The following is a 17,280-nucleotide window of genomic DNA, read 5'->3' as shown; positions in this document are numbered from 1 at the left end:
AGCCCCCAACACGCACATTATAGCATCCCTAGCCCAACCCTAATAACACTAGCATAATAGTATCCCTAGCCAAACCATAACACTTGCATTATAGTAACCCAGCCAAACTCTAACACTAGCATTATAGTAATCCTTGCACAACCCTAACACTAGCATAATAGTAACCCTAGACCAACCCCAACACTCGCATTATAGTAACCCTAGCCAAACCCTAACACTCACATAATAGTAACCACAACCAAACCCTAACACTTGCATTAGAGTAAACCTAGCCAAACCCTAACTCTAGCATAATAGTAACCCTAGCCAAACCCTAACACTCGCTTTATAGTATTACTAGCCAAACCCTAACACTCGCATTATAGAAACCCTAGCTGAAACTTAACACTCGCAGTATTGTAACCCTAGCACAAACTTAACAGTAGCACAATAGTAACCCTAGCCCAGCCCTAATAATAGCACAATAGTGACCGTAGCCAAACCCTAACACTAGGAACCGAGGAAGTAGGAAGTGTCACAGGAAGCAGTGTCCCTCGAGCTGATGCTATTTTCTTCTAATATCTATACTTTAAAATTATATATATATTTTTTTATCTTATGTTATTTCTTTTTATCTTTACAATGTTTACAAATATCACTAATACTACTTTAGATAAAACAATGGTAATATTGCGCTGTCACTAAGTTTTATTGGTTCCTACAAACATCCGCGACTAGCTTGTAGCCCGCTAGCATCACCTTACCACTAGCCTTGTTTACACTTCACATTTATCTCATTTACCACTGTTTTTTAAAACAGCAAATATGTCTGTTGTTTCTCCGCTTTTGAGTGCAGATGAGGACTTGCTCGAGCTTCACATGGTGCTGCTGGAACTGGAGGATATGGAGAAACAGGTCCGCGGCCTACTCAACAAGCAGGCCCAGCTGCTGGAGCGAAGAACCGCGCTGGAAACATCTTGTGCTTCTGCCTATACATCCAAGGTAAGCACGCAGCATGGTATTACCACTCCCAACCCCTCTACGCCGCAGGGACCGTGCACCCAAGACTTTTCCAGCTGAGGTCTCCGTCACGCCGGTGCCGACTCCCCACGGACCTTGGGTGAACCAGCAGCAAAAGGTGAGAGCCATACCCCGGGAGAGGACCTCTCCACCTCCATTGTTCGAGATCCCAACCAGGAACCACTTCGCCCCGCTCCATCAGACCAGACCAAACGCTGTGATCGTCGGGGACTCCATTGTGCGAATCGTCGGCGTTGCGTCAACAAAGGGTAAGGTGCACACACATTGTTTTTCTGGTGCTCGTGTCCTTGATGTCACTGCACAGGTATCCGGGATCCTGAAGAAGGACGAGCGCATTGGAGTGGTTGTGCTGCACGTGGGGGCAAACGACATCAGGTTGCGGCAGACAAAGGTTCTGAAGAGGGACTTTGCCAGCCTGATCGAGACAGTATGACGCAGATCACCCACCACGAAGATCATCGTCTCTGGACCTCTTCCCCCATACAGACGTGGAGCTGAAAACTTCAGTAGACTTCTTGCTTTGAATGACTGGTTAGTTTCTTGGTGTAATGAACAGAATCTGCCGTTTGTTAATAACTGAAATCTGTTCTGGGAGCGTCCTAGGTTGTTTCGTCCTGATGGCCTGCACCCCAGCAGCCTTGGAGCAGAACTGCTGTCAGACAACATCTCCAAGGTGCTACACACCAAGTGACTGCCTACCGTAAGTACATCTTCCTACAATAACAACGTTCATCATAAGCAATGTTCAATTAATAGTTCAACAATTGTAGTACATACTATAGAGACTGTGTCTGTTCTCTGAGCTATACAAATACATAGAAAATGTATTTTGGAATACAAAATTTAGTAACCTAATTAACATAAAATTAGATCATACTGAATGCACATCCAGCACCTTTAATCTGAAGCTAGTACTATTAAACATTAGATTTTCTCTTGCGTCTAAGGCTCTTATTGTTAACGAAATCATTACTGATCAGGAATGTAATTTAATGTGTTTAACGGAAACTTGGATTAAACTAAACCAGTACATAGCATTAAATGAAGCCAGTCCTCCTGGATACAGTCCTCTCCTGGCTCAGGTCCTATTTGACCGATCGTTATCAGTTTGTAGATGTAAATGGAGACTTCTCCACGCATACCGAGGTTAAATTTGGTGCTCCACAAGGTTCTGTTTTAGGCCCACTGCTTTTTACTTTATATATGCTACCTCTAGGTCAAATTATTCATAAACATCGAATTAGCTTCCACTGTTATGCTGATGATACACAGTTGTATGTTTCAGCGAAGCCAGAGGACAGACAGCAGTTTAATAAAGTTGAGGAATGTGTAATGGACATTAGACATTGGATGCTAACTAACTTCCTTTTACTTAATTCTGATAAGACAGAAGTACTTGTATTAGGACCACGTGTAGCTAGAAGTAGGCTTTCTGATCACATAGTGTTCTGATCTTATCAACACTGCATTGCCAACCAGTGAAATCTGGCCTTGATTATAAAATACTATTTTAACCTATAAATGTGGTCTCGCGCTACATTATCTAAGCGACTTTTTGGTTTTCTATGATCCGCCACGCCTACTTAAATCAAAAGATGCAGGCTATTTGACGGTACCTCGAATAGCAAAGGCTACAGCAGTGGGAAGCGCTTTCTCTTATAGAGCCCCACAGTTATGGAACAGTCTTCCAATTAGTGTTTGGGACTCAGACACAGTCTCAGTGTTTAAGTCTAGGCTTAAAACATATTTGTTTACTCAAGCCTACCCTGACTAGACTTTCCATTATGCTAAGCACAGTCCTAACAATCTCTTCTCTCCCTCTTTCCTTCTGTCGAGCCACACACAATTTTATGGAGATACTAGAGATCCTGATCCTTTCTGCTCTCCGGACCTGCCTGACCCGTTTCGGATGTCCTACCTCTGGATGGAGCTCTCATCTACTCCAATTCCAGATTGCTGAGACTAAGGCCAAACAGACTTCATATAAATCCATAATGAACTTTTTCACACTATCTGTTGTTACCCAGATGAGGATGGGTTCCCTTCTGAGTCTGGTTCCTCTCAAGGTTTCTTCCTCTTAACATCTTAGGGAGTTTTTCCTTGCCACCATCACCACCGGCTTGCTCAGTTGGGATAAATTTGCACTTTTAATATCTGTATACCGTGTTGATATTTCTGTGAAGCTGCTTTGAGACAATGTGTATTGTAAAAAGCGCCATACAAATAAAATTGAATTGAAGTGAATTAAACTAGCATAAAAGTAACCCTAGCCCAACCCGAACCCTAGAGTAGTAGTAACTCTAACCAAACTCTAACACTCGCATTATATTAACCATAGCCAAACCCTAACACTCACATTATAGTAGTCCTAGCCCGACCCTAACACTAGCATAATAGTAACCCTAGCCCAACACTAACCTTAGCATAATAGTAAAACTAGCCCAGCCCTAACTCTCTGAGCTAGGTCTCAGATATTATCATGAGTGAGTAGTCTTTCACCCTTTTATGTGCCTCGATGATCAGCTCCAGTTCTTCAATTTTGTTGCTAAGTAATCTGGTGTTGATGATTTGACTTTAAAAAAAAAAAAATCTATTGTCTGAAAAGAGCAAATATCAGTATTAAAGGAATACTTCACCCAAAAATGTAAATTTGCTGATAATGTACTCACCCTAAGGCCACCCATATATATATATATATATATATATATATATATATATATATATATATATATATATATATATATATATATATATATATATGACTTTCTTTCTTCATCAGAGCAAAAAAATAATCTTCATTAGATGAAGAGAGAAAGTCATATACAAAAAAGAAACATCCCTTTTTCAGGAGACTGTATTTTAAAGATAATTTTGTAAAATCCAAATAAGCTTTACAGATCTTTATTGGAAAGGGTTTAAACAATGTTTTTCATGCTTGTTCAATGAACCATAAACTATTATTGCACATGCATCTGTGGAACAAGGTTAAGATACTAACAGTTTATAGGCGGTAGGAAATTAAGGTCACAGTTTCAATAATTTAGGACACTAAAGAGACCTTTCTACTGACTCAGAAAAACACCAGAAGAAAGATGCCTAAGGTGCCTGCTCACCTGTGTGAACATACGTGAACATGAGTACTGCAGATGTGTCCAGAGCAATAAACTACAATGTCTGTAATATAAGATGCCTTCGACAGTGCTACAGGGAGACAGGAAGGATAGCTGATTGTCGTTGCAGTGGAAAATCACATGTAACCATGTGTCCCCCAGACGTGATCGAGAACTTGCAAATGCCTTGGTGGAAGAGTGGAGTAACATCTCACAGCAAGAACTGACAAATCTGGTGCAGTCCATGAGGATGAGATGCACTGTAGTACTTAAAGCAGCTGTTGGCCACACCAGATACTGACTGTTACTTTCTATATTCACCCCCCCCCCCCCCCCCCCCCCCTTATTCAGGGACTCATTCTTCCATTTCTGTTCATCAAATGTCTGTGAAACTTGTTCAGCTTGTGTCTCAGTTGTTGAATATTTTTTTGTTAATACAAATATTTACACATATTAAGAAATTTGCTGGAAACTAAAGCAGTTCAATGTGAGAGGACATTTCTTTTTTTGCTGAGTATATATATCTTGGATGGCCTTAGGGTAAATACACTATCAGCAAATGTTAATTTTTGGGTGAACTATTCCTTTAAATTTTGTGCGTGTCTGTCTTTGTTGTTTGTTCTGGAATAACAATCCTTCTGCAGGCCAGTTCCAGGGCATTTTTCACCATCTCATGATCTGGTGCAATGTCTCTCCAAGCACTTCAGGAAATGTGGCAGCACAGGATGAGACCATGTCCTTATCTGCTGTTGAGATGTCCTCTGCTCTAGAAGCAGAAGAAACTGCAAACCATCCATCCCCTTTTGTTAACATCTCTGCAATTGTGTGTGACCATAGTTACCTGGCAGCCTGCTTTGGTAGCCTTGTGGACAATGCCCTTGTGTACATATCAGGATTTGTATTCGACAAACAAGCTGTGCTGTGATGTGTGCCATGCTTGCTTGGTGACAGAGGCTGTACCTGCATCATTTGATCAGAGCTACCACTTGCTTACACTGAAAAACAATGGAGGACTCATGATTCCTTCTGAAGGTACAGGGAAGGTGGTCAGATCAGCTGAGTGGTTTATTTGCCAGTCGTCATCATTGGGGAAAGCTGTCAGAGTCTCCTTGACCAATCGGTTTGTCCAAGCTGAGATTGGTTCAGAGGATGTGTTTTTTCTCGAGGAGCACATTCAGGAACACAGTTTGGAATTGAAACCATAATATTTTGCTCTTGTGTCATTAGTTGTGTCTGTCATCCACAAACTAAAAATGGACCACACTGGAACACCAAATGAAACACTCTTAAATTACAACTCAACAAAAAAAGCTGTGCAAAGCAGTTTTGTTCTATGGGTTTTAGCTCCCATCCCCTGTTTTGTAAAAGAAGAGCATAACTTGTACAGGTGGGATTGGCTCTAAATAGCCCCCTGCAACCCCACAAAGGATAAGCAATTATAGATGATTGATGGATGGATATACTATGTAGCATATTATTATTATTATTATTATTATTATTATTAATTATTATTACATAAATGTTTTATGACTACAACTGTAAATGTTTTACTGGCTCCATAGAGGATGATCTTATAATTATCTTTGTAATTGTTTGGAGTATACAATGGGGGAAATAAATATTAGACGTGTCAACATTTTTTTCAGTAAATATATTTCCAATGAGGTTATTCACATGAAATTTTCACCAGACATCAGTGTTAACTCAAGAAATCTGGAAATATAAAGAATTCACAACATTAAAGTCCATAAATAAAGTTAGGTGTAATAAAGTGGAATATCAGAAGAAAAAAGTATTGAACACGCTAACTGAAATGTATTTAATACTTCATGGGGAAGCCTTTGTTTGTAATGACAGCTTCAAGACGCTTCCTGTATGAATTAATTAATCGGCCGCAACAAAAAGAAATGGGAAAGGAGAAGTTGGTACAACAGTGATGATAGTAGTGAATTGTAAAGTCCTATTAGAAAATGTAAAAATTGGATGTGTGAGCTACCCAGTATGTTCTTACAGAATACCTGCTTTGAGATGCTTCAATTGCCAAAGATTAGGCTATGTGGCAGAAGTATGTAAAGGAAAGAAAAGGTGCTGCAGATGTGGAGGAAAACATGATTATGGGGAGTGTGGAGCACTATTTGGACCCAAGTGTTGCAATTTATAAAGAATAGTGTGGCTTATAGGGAAGTAAATATAGAAACACAATATGAAGGTGGAGGTGTGGACATCGGTATGGAAAGTAACAATAATACACTTTTACATTTCATGTGAACAATTATCCTTAATAGAATTAAACAAAATTTGGAGTAAAGAAGGTATGGTACTATGGTGAGGTGATTGTAATGCATAGTGTTACATGGGGAAACTCAAACAGACAAAAATGGCACACTGGTGGAAGAGTATATGGAAGAGAATATACTGGTATGCTAATAGATGGGAATGGAACAAGGTTTAATATCAGATGTAACTAAGTCTTGCATAGATCTAACAATAGTTTCAACAATAATAGCAGTAAAATGTCAATGGGAAATACTAGATCAGTCAACAATTGGATGCGATCATTGTCCAGTAACCGGCGCAGTAGGATTAGAAATGCAAAAGGAGTGTGGTAGCAAAATAACAAAGATGGAAATTTGAGAAAGCAGACTGGGGTTTATATAATAACATCTGTAAGAAAGAATTGATTAATTAGAAGATGACACTGATGAGTGTACAGAGAAATTAAGCTCAATATTAATCAGAGCAGCAGAGGAAACTACCCTAAAGCAAAAGGAAATGGAAGGGAGAAAGTTGTTGCACGGTGGAATGAAGATTGTTCTAATGCAATTATAAATAGAAATAAAGCATTTAGAGTATTAAAAAGAACATTGATACCAAAGGCAATATAAGAATATCAGAAGGAAAGAGGCTAGGAGGAAAATTAAACAGGCAAAAAAGAGATACTGGTAAGGTAAGGAAACAGAACTCGGCAATGCATGATGTCACGACACAAAGTTGAGACGGATGCAATTGCAGAATTTTGAAGATTTAATAAACAAACAAAATACAGACACTAAAACACTAAGGCAAAACACTGTGGCAAAGGCTACACACAAACCAAAGACAAAAACACGGCAGGAGAGAAAGGTATGTAAGACAAGGCAAGACAAGGAAAGCAGTGCAAACAGTGGCTGTATACAAGAGTGCTCATTAACCAAAACATAATTCAGGTGCAGGTGGTGATGTGACAATGAGTATGGTGCAGTGGCTGTTGGGAACTGGAGTCCAGCATTCCTTCCCTGATACATGACAGAACCCCCTCCTCACCCAAGGGCGCTTCTCCTGGAGTGCCAAAATACACTCCCTCCCTCTGGCGGTCCTGGCCCGCTGGGTAAAATGTCCCCCGCTGAACCAGATGACTGAGCAGTTTCCTCAACAGAGCAAGAAAGCAGGGCTACTTTCTCAGCGGAACAGGTAAGCAGGGCAATGTCCTCAGCTGGGCAGGAAGGCAGAACTTGGTTAGCATGATATGCCTGGTCCGGATTGAATGCAGGACGATGGCCACTGCACAGCCAGCGGGAGGAACAAGGATCAAGGAGGAGCCTGAGGGGGAAGTGACATTCCCCGTGATGCTAGAAGGGAGAGTGCTACTCTCCACACGGGGAGCTAAGTTCTCCGCGAGGCCAGAGAGGGGAGCAAGGTTCTCCGCAAGGCCAAAGGGAGGAACGATGCTCTCCGCGAAGCATGAAGGGGAGACAAAGCTCGCCGCGAAGCATGAAGGGGAGACAATGCCCTCTGTGGGGCAGGAAGGGGGAGTGACATGACACACAGCAAAGAAGAGGAGCGACGTCCTCGGCCGAGCAGGTAGGCGGAGCGACGTCCTCGGCCGAGCAGGTAGGCGGAGCGACGTCCTCGGCCAGGCAGAAAAGCAGGGTGGCTTCCTTAGCGGAGCAGTAAATCTGAGCAATGCCCTCAGCGGAGCAGAAAAGCAGGGCGAGGAAAGCACAGCGGTGTTCAGCGCGGCACAAGTGAACAGAGGGGAGCACTTGGGCATGTCAGGTCACAGAGCAAATTCTTCAGCAAATAAGGGTGATGGAGCGGCATCCTCGGCTGACCAGAATTGCTGAGAGGCGTCCTCAGATGAGCAAGGAGGCTGACTTACGCTCTCCACTGACTCAGCATGCCAGACGAGATCCACAATGGGGGAGGGAGATGGTTCCAGCCCGGTTGGAAGGCTCCCAGCTCAGTTTCTCCCTCTCGTACAGGGGCCTTTGGATCCTGAAAAATTCCACTGCATCCATGATATAGGTCTTACGTTCTGTCACGACACAAAGTTGAGACGGATGCAATTGCAGAATTCTGAAGATTTAATAAACAAAGAAACAAAATACAAAGACACTAAAATACTGTGGCAAAGGCTACACACAAACCAAAGACAAAAACACAGCAGCATAGACAAAGGTAAGTAAGACAAGGAATCAGTGCAAACAGTGGCTATATACAAGAGTGCTCATTAACCGAAATGTAAATCAGGTGCAGGCGGTCATGTGACAATGAGTATGGTGCAGTGGCTGCTGGGAACTGGAGTCCAGAGTTCCTTCCCTGATACATGACACATGGAGTATGTTAAAGAAGATGATTGGGATTTATAAAACCAGAAATATACTGGTATTAACAGGAGAAGAAAGAATAGCTATCACAGAAAAAGACAAGACAGCACTATTAGTTAAAACCTTTCAAAAAGCTTATAGCATAGAAAATCTTGATGAGAACTATAGAAGGAAAAGAGGAAATTTTTAGAAAATTTAAGAAAATTGGAATAGAGGGAAGAATTTATAACTGGGTTTTAATTTTTTTTTGATGGTCAATTAATCGTCTCAAACTGTAAGTGTGGAGAACCGAACACCTCAGGGAAGTGTGTTAACCCCTATTTTATTTAATATCTTGCTTAATGATATATTTGAAAAGGTGTCATCAGGAATTAACACAGCTTTATATGTGGATGATGGAAAAATCTGGAAAAGAGGGAAGAATTTATCCTTTAATATAGATAGAATTCAAGAAGCAATAGGGATAGTTGAAAAATGGTCTTTAGAATGGGGATTAAAATTTTCAACATCCAAAACATGCTATCAGATATTTACAAAGAAGAAAATCAAAGATAACAAGCAGCTTAAATTATATGGGTCCTCATTAGGAAAAGTATCTACATTTAAATATCTGGGAATGTGGATTGATAATACAAGACTGGGGTGCAGACAAATCAATAAAGGATATATATGTTGGACTCATGCGATCAGTCCTAGACTATGGATGTATTGTGTATGAATCTGCGTCGGCAACTATGCTAAAGAAATTACATATCATGCAAGCTAAAGCACTAAGACTTATTTTAGGAGCAGTTAAAACAATAACAATTATAGCACTACAGGTGGAAACATCAGAAATGCCACTATATATACAGTGAGGGAAAGAAGTATTTGATCCCAGTATTTGATGAAGTATTTGCTTTGCATGGAAAATAAAGAGATGGGTTAACGAAACTGGTCTAAATTCAAAGTCATTTGCTTCAATAATTGCAATACCTCTGATACCACCTTGGTTACTCACTCAACCTAAAATTGACTTAAAGCTACCTGAAAGAATTAAGGAAAAAGTGGATAGGGTTAGTATAAAAGCATATGTAATAGACTATATAAAAAGTATGCATTATTTGTTTCTTCAAGTATGCACAGCTGGTTCAAAGAACCATGACCCCGAAAGGACAGGGGCAGCTTTTTATGTTCCTGAGTGTGAAGTTAGGAAGTCTGGAAGAATAACAGATGATACATCTGTGTATACAACAGAGATGATAGCAATTCTTATGAGTTTACAATTACATCAAATAAATAGAAGTGACATTTTAATAGAAATCTTTACATTATACAGGTTAAAAAAGATAGGAATAATAACTAATTTAATATGGGTACCAGCACGTGAAAATCCAGGATAATGAGGAAGTAGACAAAATGGCTAAAGAATCGTTAAAGACGGATGAAACAAGTATAAATATTTCAGTACTGCGTATGTAATAGCAACTGGCAGACATATTGGGACTCGTGTCAAACAGAACGACATACAGAAGATACAAAGGAGCATAAACAAAAGGAAAATCATTCATAACATAAGTAGAGAGGAGCAAGTCGTTTTCACATATCTAATATCTGGGCATTCAAATTTTAACCAGAAGGGAGACCAATCCACCTTTTTCCTGGGGGCATTGCTGTATAAACGATTACGAATATAACTTCTGGTGGAAGTAGTAGCACAGCGCTGACTGGCTTGCTCTAATGGCAGTTGGTGTTTATGTCATGATTTGTGTGTGTGTGTTAAAAACTAATACTGTTTGTTGCTTCAGGCAGGAATATCATTACGGAATGTCATTATGAAGCTCAGGAACAACATGTGCTGTACGTGGCTGCACTTACAACCAGGTGAAAATTAATTTGTGGTTTAAAGAAAAGTGCTACATACACAGATCTAAAGTTAAGGCGGACTGCTCCTGGGAGCGATTGTACATTCATGCCTATGTTGCTTTGCCTGACTGCATTCTCTACCTTTATAGAAGAAACAACATTTTTTCTTACTCTTTATTAATTTACCTCCCTGGGGCTGTAGCTATAAAACAGTAGTAGAGGTCAGATAATGCTACTACTACTAGCCTAATACTAATACTAGTAATAATAATTATATTAATAATTATCATAATCTTAATCTTTTTTTTATCCTTAATTTTCTGACCTTCCACAGTATTGCAGCTGCGTAACAGCAAGAGCGCCTTGGACCTGCTATACAAGAGCACCCCAATGTCTGTATAACTGTTACGCCAGGGCGAACACACGGCCGCAGTACTCCTCTTGCAGCGCCGCCTACAAATATGGTGGACAAGGACTACATTTCCCGGCCATGCCTGCGCTCAAGTGGAAGCAATCTCTATGGCTTACGAGGCGTGCGGTCTCACCACGCCTCTGAGCTCATTCCACTAGGGCAGTCGCCTCCTTGAAGGCTTTGTCCAAAGGGGTATTCTTGCAGGATGTGTGTGCTGCTGCAGGATGGTCTACACCACACACATTCATTCGTTATTACAGCCTGGATATTCATTCCACCCCAGGCTCGAGTGTCTTGCAGTGACCCTCGGGCTTGGGTCTTTTTGAACAGGCCGTACCCTCGGTATGACGGAGTGGGTATTCCCGTTCCCATACTGTTATGCTAAATGCAATGTCGAAGTTCCCTTTGAAAGGGAATGTCAGGGTTACGCATGTAACCCTGTTCCCTGAGAAGGGAACGAGACGTTGCATAGCTCTGTCATACCAGGGCAGGCCTGTGAATTGCGTCTTCGCTTCAGATAATAGAGGCTGGCGGCGTGGTCATGTGACGCGCTTAATTGCCACGTCACCTGATCATGGCAGGCCTATAAGTAGAGACATGATTTTACACAAGCTTCAGATACCAGTCACGTGCGCAAGGCGCTTCCCATACTTTTATGCTAAATGCAACGTCTCGTTCCCTTCTCAGGGAACAGGGTTAGATGCGTAACCCCACCTTCTAAAATGCAGTAACTTTAATGTGAATAATAGGAAAGCCCGTTTCCGCCACAGAGAAAAAAATTTAAAAGGTAATTGTGACTTTAGAACTTATCTCAGAATTTTGACATTTTTTTCCTCATAACTGCGAGTTTATATATTGCAATTCTGACTTTTTTCTCAAAATTGAAAGTTTTCTTCTCATGGCAACAACAAACAGAGCCGCAATTAGCCGCAGGCCTAGCATGGAAGAATATAGTGTGATTGTTATTATTTTCACTAAATAAGCAACTGGATACTGTTATCACTTAAATATTATTGAAATTTGGTAAAAGGACCATGTGTGAATCAGGTGTTACTGTTCTGTACTCGACATTTAAATAAAAGTGTGTAGCAATGCTAATGCTGTTGGAGTGTGTGTGTGTGGGGGTGGGGTGGGGGGGGGGGCAATCTCATTTAGTCCATTAGACACTCTGGTGTAAACATTTAGCTCCATGGTATTGTTGTAATTTCTGTCCAAATATGTATTTTTAAGCAAACTAGTATGGAAACTATGCTAAGCTCCCCATTGTAGATTGTAATGGAGAGGACAAACCCTTGAACTAAACTGCACATTTTAGCATGTGTTTTATTAATCAATAAATACATTGTTTAATGCAATTGTGCATTTATGTCCGGTTGATTTATACTTAAATAAAACAGTCACAAAGCATGTAAAGAATAGCTGAAAACTAGTGCTGTATGAGGGTATAGGCTTATACAGTATAGGATTATACATTATTGCATGCCATATGAGGGTACAGGCTTATACATTATAGGATTATACATTATTGCATGCTGTATGAGGGTACAGGCTTATACATTATAGGATTATACATTATTGCATGCTGTATGAGGGTACAGGCTTATACAGTATAGGATTATACATTATTGCACACCGTATGAGTGTACAGGCTTATACAGTATAGAATTATACTGTACATTATTGCATGCCGTATAGCATGAATTCTCGCCCCTGCATCACAGATATCTACACCCACTGATGCAGAGTACAGTCGAGTCTACGTCATGTGTAACATGAAAAGACAGATAAAAAATAATTAACAACATAAACTTACCAGGGGGCTTTCTGTGCGTGCGTTTCAACTGTGTGCTGCCTCATCATGCGAGTACAGAATTGAGTTCTCTTTAGCAGCTTATTACGCTGGGACGTCAAATAAATAAACACACATCATGTCAAAATGCAGGCCTGGCCGAGTATTCATGCAAATACAGTCGGTTATGTTTTAAGTAAATGTACAGTTGGGGAAAAAATCTGAAGCGTGCCAATACAGTACATTGGATCTGTACATTATGTCTTAAAGTGACAGCAGTCTAATAAACCTGCTGCTGTCTGTGTCATTAATGTTAATCAAACAATAAAAGACTCACTCATTCATTTGACTGAATAACTTCAGTAAATTTAATAAGAATCACTATATGTTTCTCATACAGTGAAGTCTATTTTATGTTACATTTAATTGCTTTTTTCAATTTCCGTAATATTTCTTACTTGAATACTACTGATAGACTTGAGAAAACGCATCGGTATCGTGAATTAAGATTGTAGTCACATGGCCCACCCCTAAAGATTAGCATTTGGTGATTCCAGTCTTAAATTTCATGTAAAATGTGAAATGTACTTCTTAATGTAGTAAATATCATAAACCCTGCTGATAGGGATTTATTTCTTTTCATTTTAGGAATTAAAATGGGAAAAAAATGTTACACGAACAAAGCTGTGTTCAGAAATGAGTTTGTTGTCATTCATAGACAGATTAAAAGCAGTAATAAAGCATGAAGCTTATTGTTATGACATGCTGATGAATGTAACTCTACTCTCTCAGCCTATATAACTGTGGGGAGAGGCATCAAATAATTGAAATGTCAACTCGAACTGGGGGACACAATATAGTGTGATACAATAACAAAACAGGTTAATTTGTATTTTCATATACTTGTAATATAATAAAAGTTCTACTTTTACCTCTATATCCCTTTTTTTCTTTGAAACCATTTTTTGATAGAAAACTAGTTGAGGTGCTGATGACGAAATAAAAATATTAGAAAAAAAGAAGAAGAATGACGAAAAACACATTCTATATTCGAGGTTCTATTTTCTATATAAATACGCGGTATCAACAGTAGAGCGTGTGAATACGGGAAATTGAGGAGAAATTAAGTTATTTAAAACGATTGTCTGTTTTGTGTTTGAAAATAGAGAAAGCGGATTTCCTAAGTCCTAAGGCAATTAGCATTCGGATTGAAGCGAAAGGCCTGCAAAAGTTGAAATGGTATTGTCAGATGTGTCAGAAACAGTGTCGAGATGAAAATGGGTTTAAATGCCACTGCGTGTCCGAGTCTCACCAGCGCCAGTTACTGCTGGCCTCAGAGAATCCCAACCAGTTTATGGACCTCTTTTCAGATGAGTTCAAGAATGACTTTTTGGAGCTGTTAAGAAGACGCTTTGGAACAAAACGAGTTCACAATAACATCATCTATAACGAGTACATCAGTCATCGGGAGCATGTTCACATGAAATCCACTCAGTGGGAGACGCTCACAGATTTCACTAAATGGCTGGGGAGAGAAGGTTTTTGTAAAGTGGACGAGACGCCCAAAGGCTGGTACGTTCAGTACATCGATCGTGATCCAGAGACAATCCGCAGACAGGAAGAGCTGGAGAAGAAGAAGAAGAAGAAGAAGAAGAAGAAGAAGAAGAAGAAGCAGGATCTGGACAATGAAGAGCGCAGCGCAAAATTAATCGAAGATCAAGTGCGACGAGGCCGAGAGGGCAAGAAGCCGGAGGAGGAGCCTGTGTTTACTGAACTGAAGAGGGAGAACGAGGAAGAGAAAGTTGCCTTCACCTTGGGTGGTAGCTCCTCCTCCTCTGTAGGCCCAGCTAAAGCAAGCACATCTCTGGGTTCGAACGCCCTGAAAATGGCAGCGTCTGGTAAAAGAAAAGATGCATCTCACAGCACCGACTCCAAGAAGAAGAGGAAGAAATCTGCACTCGACGAAATCATCGAGATGGAGGAGAAGAAGAAGAAATCGGTGAGGTCAGACAATTGGATTCAGCCGGACATAGTGGTCAAGGTGGAAAAGCATCATGCAAGAGATCTAATGCTTGATTCAAAGAGGGTGCCACTGTATAAGTGATTGTGTCATCAGCATGCAAATGCATCTTAGCTGGATTCATTCCATGAAATAAATCATTTATGAAGACAGAAAATAAGATGGGGGCTAAAATAGATTCTCCGGGACACTTTTGTTTACTGAAAGTAAGGCTGAGCTACAATTTTCAATGACACATTGAGTTCTTTCAGATAAATAATTCTTAAACCAATTCAGAGCCAATTCACTAAAGCCTATACAGCTAAGTCTCTGAAGCAACAGGTCATGATCTATAGAATCAAACACTTTAGACAAATCAATAAATAGAGCTGCACAATGCTGTTTACTGTCTAAAGATTTAATGTCATTCTAGCATAGCTGCTGTTATAGTACTATGGTCTGATCTAAAGCCTGACTGAAATTCACTAAGAAAATTATTATCAGATAAAATCTGATAATATTTTAATTAATCTTTTACCAAAGTTTCAAATACTTTAGCCATAACAGACAGTCTGAATACAGGACGGTAATTATTCTAATCAGATAGGTCTCCACCCTTTAATAGATGGAGGGCCATAGCTGATTTCCAGACAATGGCTATGATGTTAGAAGATAAACTCAGTTTATAAATAGAACTAATAGGCTCTGCAATAATATCTGCTGCAATTTTGAAATAATAAGGCTCTATCATATCAGGAGATTTTTATTTATTTATTTATTTATTTAGAACAATTTAGGCTTAATAGAGTCTTTATGGACTTGTGTAACTGAGATAGGAGTAAAAGTGAACAGCTGAGTAGGGCAACATGGAACAGGTGCAACATTTCCCTTTGCAACTAGAAATGTAATTAGAATAAAAAATCGAGCCAGCAGAAATAAAATTTGCCATATTGGTTCTACCCTTGATTACACACTGATTCACATTTAATAAATCAGGAAGTCTGTTTGACACAGTAAAACCGAGGAGGATTTGATTAATTTCCAAAACTTGACTTATTTTTGACTTATTTGATTAATTTTGTACATTTATTTCTTAATATTCCATATAAAATACAATCCAAGGCGTTATTTGTTTTCTTTGTTTTGGCCCAAAGAACATCTCTTTGTCTGATAAAAGTGGAAATAGATTCAGTAAACCAAGGGTTATCTCATTCTAAATCTTCTAAAAGGTGCATGTTTATCACATATAGTAAAAAAAAGAGAAGGGATTTAAAATAATCCCAAGCTAGATCAACATCAGCTATTTGTGAGACAATATGCAAGTCACTATTATAAACATCATGCAAAAAAGCTTGTTCATTAAATTGTTTAAATTGTCTTGTATAGATAAAACATGGTATACTCTTAGGCATCTTACAATTTCTCATGCCGACAACTGTACATTGATCGCAAACATCATTACAAAAAATTAAGATCAAGTAATTTAACCATGTCTTTTTTATTTAACTGGGTTGGTGAGTTTATCAGCTGCATCTGACAAAGAGAGTCACAAATGTCCTTGAATGAGTCTGAGGATGATGATGATAACCAGTCCCAGTTTAGATCTCCAAGTAAAACCAACTCCGATTTAGCTCAATTGTGAAGATCAATAAAAGAAAAGTGGCTGCTTCACTTGAAGCTGAAGGTGTAGGTGCACAAGTGCAGTTAAACTTAGAGTTAACAGACTACAATCCCTCCTCCTTTTTAGTGCGGTCTGTTCTAAAGACATTATAACCCTCGATTTTAACCATGTCATTTGTGACGGATTTCTTTAACCATGTCTCAGAAAAGGCCATGATTTCAGAGTCAGTCAAGTCAACCCATATTCTTATTAAGTCTATTTTATTTACCAGACTTTGTACATTAATATGGAAAAGCTGTAGTCTGTTTGTAGGTTTAAATTCATCGGATGTTTTAAGCTGCGTCAGCTCTAGGCCTGGATTAGGTTGAATATTGCCCGATAGTAAAAACACATGAAAACAAACCAGTTCCTCCTCACTGGGCCATCAGCCGAGCTGCCGCCACAGGTATACACAGTATAGGTTGACAGCCTCCCACTCCCCCATGACCACATACAACGCAAACTGTGCAATGCATCTCCCAGAAAGAAATAGAATAGAAACCCTTCATGGACAACTGAGTTACCATGACTGGATTTCTGGCTGTCTCCGGGGAGGTCACAGTGCATAGAGCAAACTACAGATAACGCGCAGGTGCATCCTGCCTCAAGCCTCAAGGGACACTCCAGCCACTGGAATCTACAGCACAAGGTAGCCAAATAGGTAGGACAACAGAGAAGAGATCCACATTTTGGTGGCAAAGTCAATGAATGCCCAAGGAATTAACAAAATAATTTCGTTGCTATAGAAAAAAGAGAAAGTAAACAACATCTGGAAGAAAATATTATCGACTAGATGGGTAAAGCTCTTCATGACAAACTTTGATGCTGGCTTGACGAAGCCAGTCTGAAAGTTTAAAAT

The 17,280-nt window shown here is 39.7% G+C and overlaps 1 protein-coding gene across 1 annotated transcript; it reads left to right on the top strand.

Moving 5' to 3' along the window:
* The first annotated feature begins 994 nt into the window (after positions 1-994).
* Positions 995-16,863, top strand: LOC108259775 (DNA/RNA-binding protein KIN17-like). The gene is made up of 3 exons (XM_047152099.2): positions 995-1,273; positions 1,325-1,447; positions 13,883-16,863. The coding sequence occupies exons 1-3, from the start codon at positions 995-997 to the stop codon at positions 14,864-14,866; spliced, it is 1,386 nt and encodes a 461-aa protein (XP_047008055.2). The 3' UTR covers positions 14,867-16,863.
* The last annotated feature ends 417 nt before the right edge of the window (positions 16,864-17,280 follow it).

Source organism: Ictalurus punctatus, chromosome 28 (assembly GCF_001660625.3).
Source record: "Ictalurus punctatus breed USDA103 chromosome 28, Coco_2.0, whole genome shotgun sequence".
Taxonomy (NCBI): Eukaryota; Metazoa; Chordata; class Actinopteri; order Siluriformes; family Ictaluridae; genus Ictalurus; species Ictalurus punctatus.
This window is presented reverse-complemented; position numbering and strand designations above follow the sequence as displayed.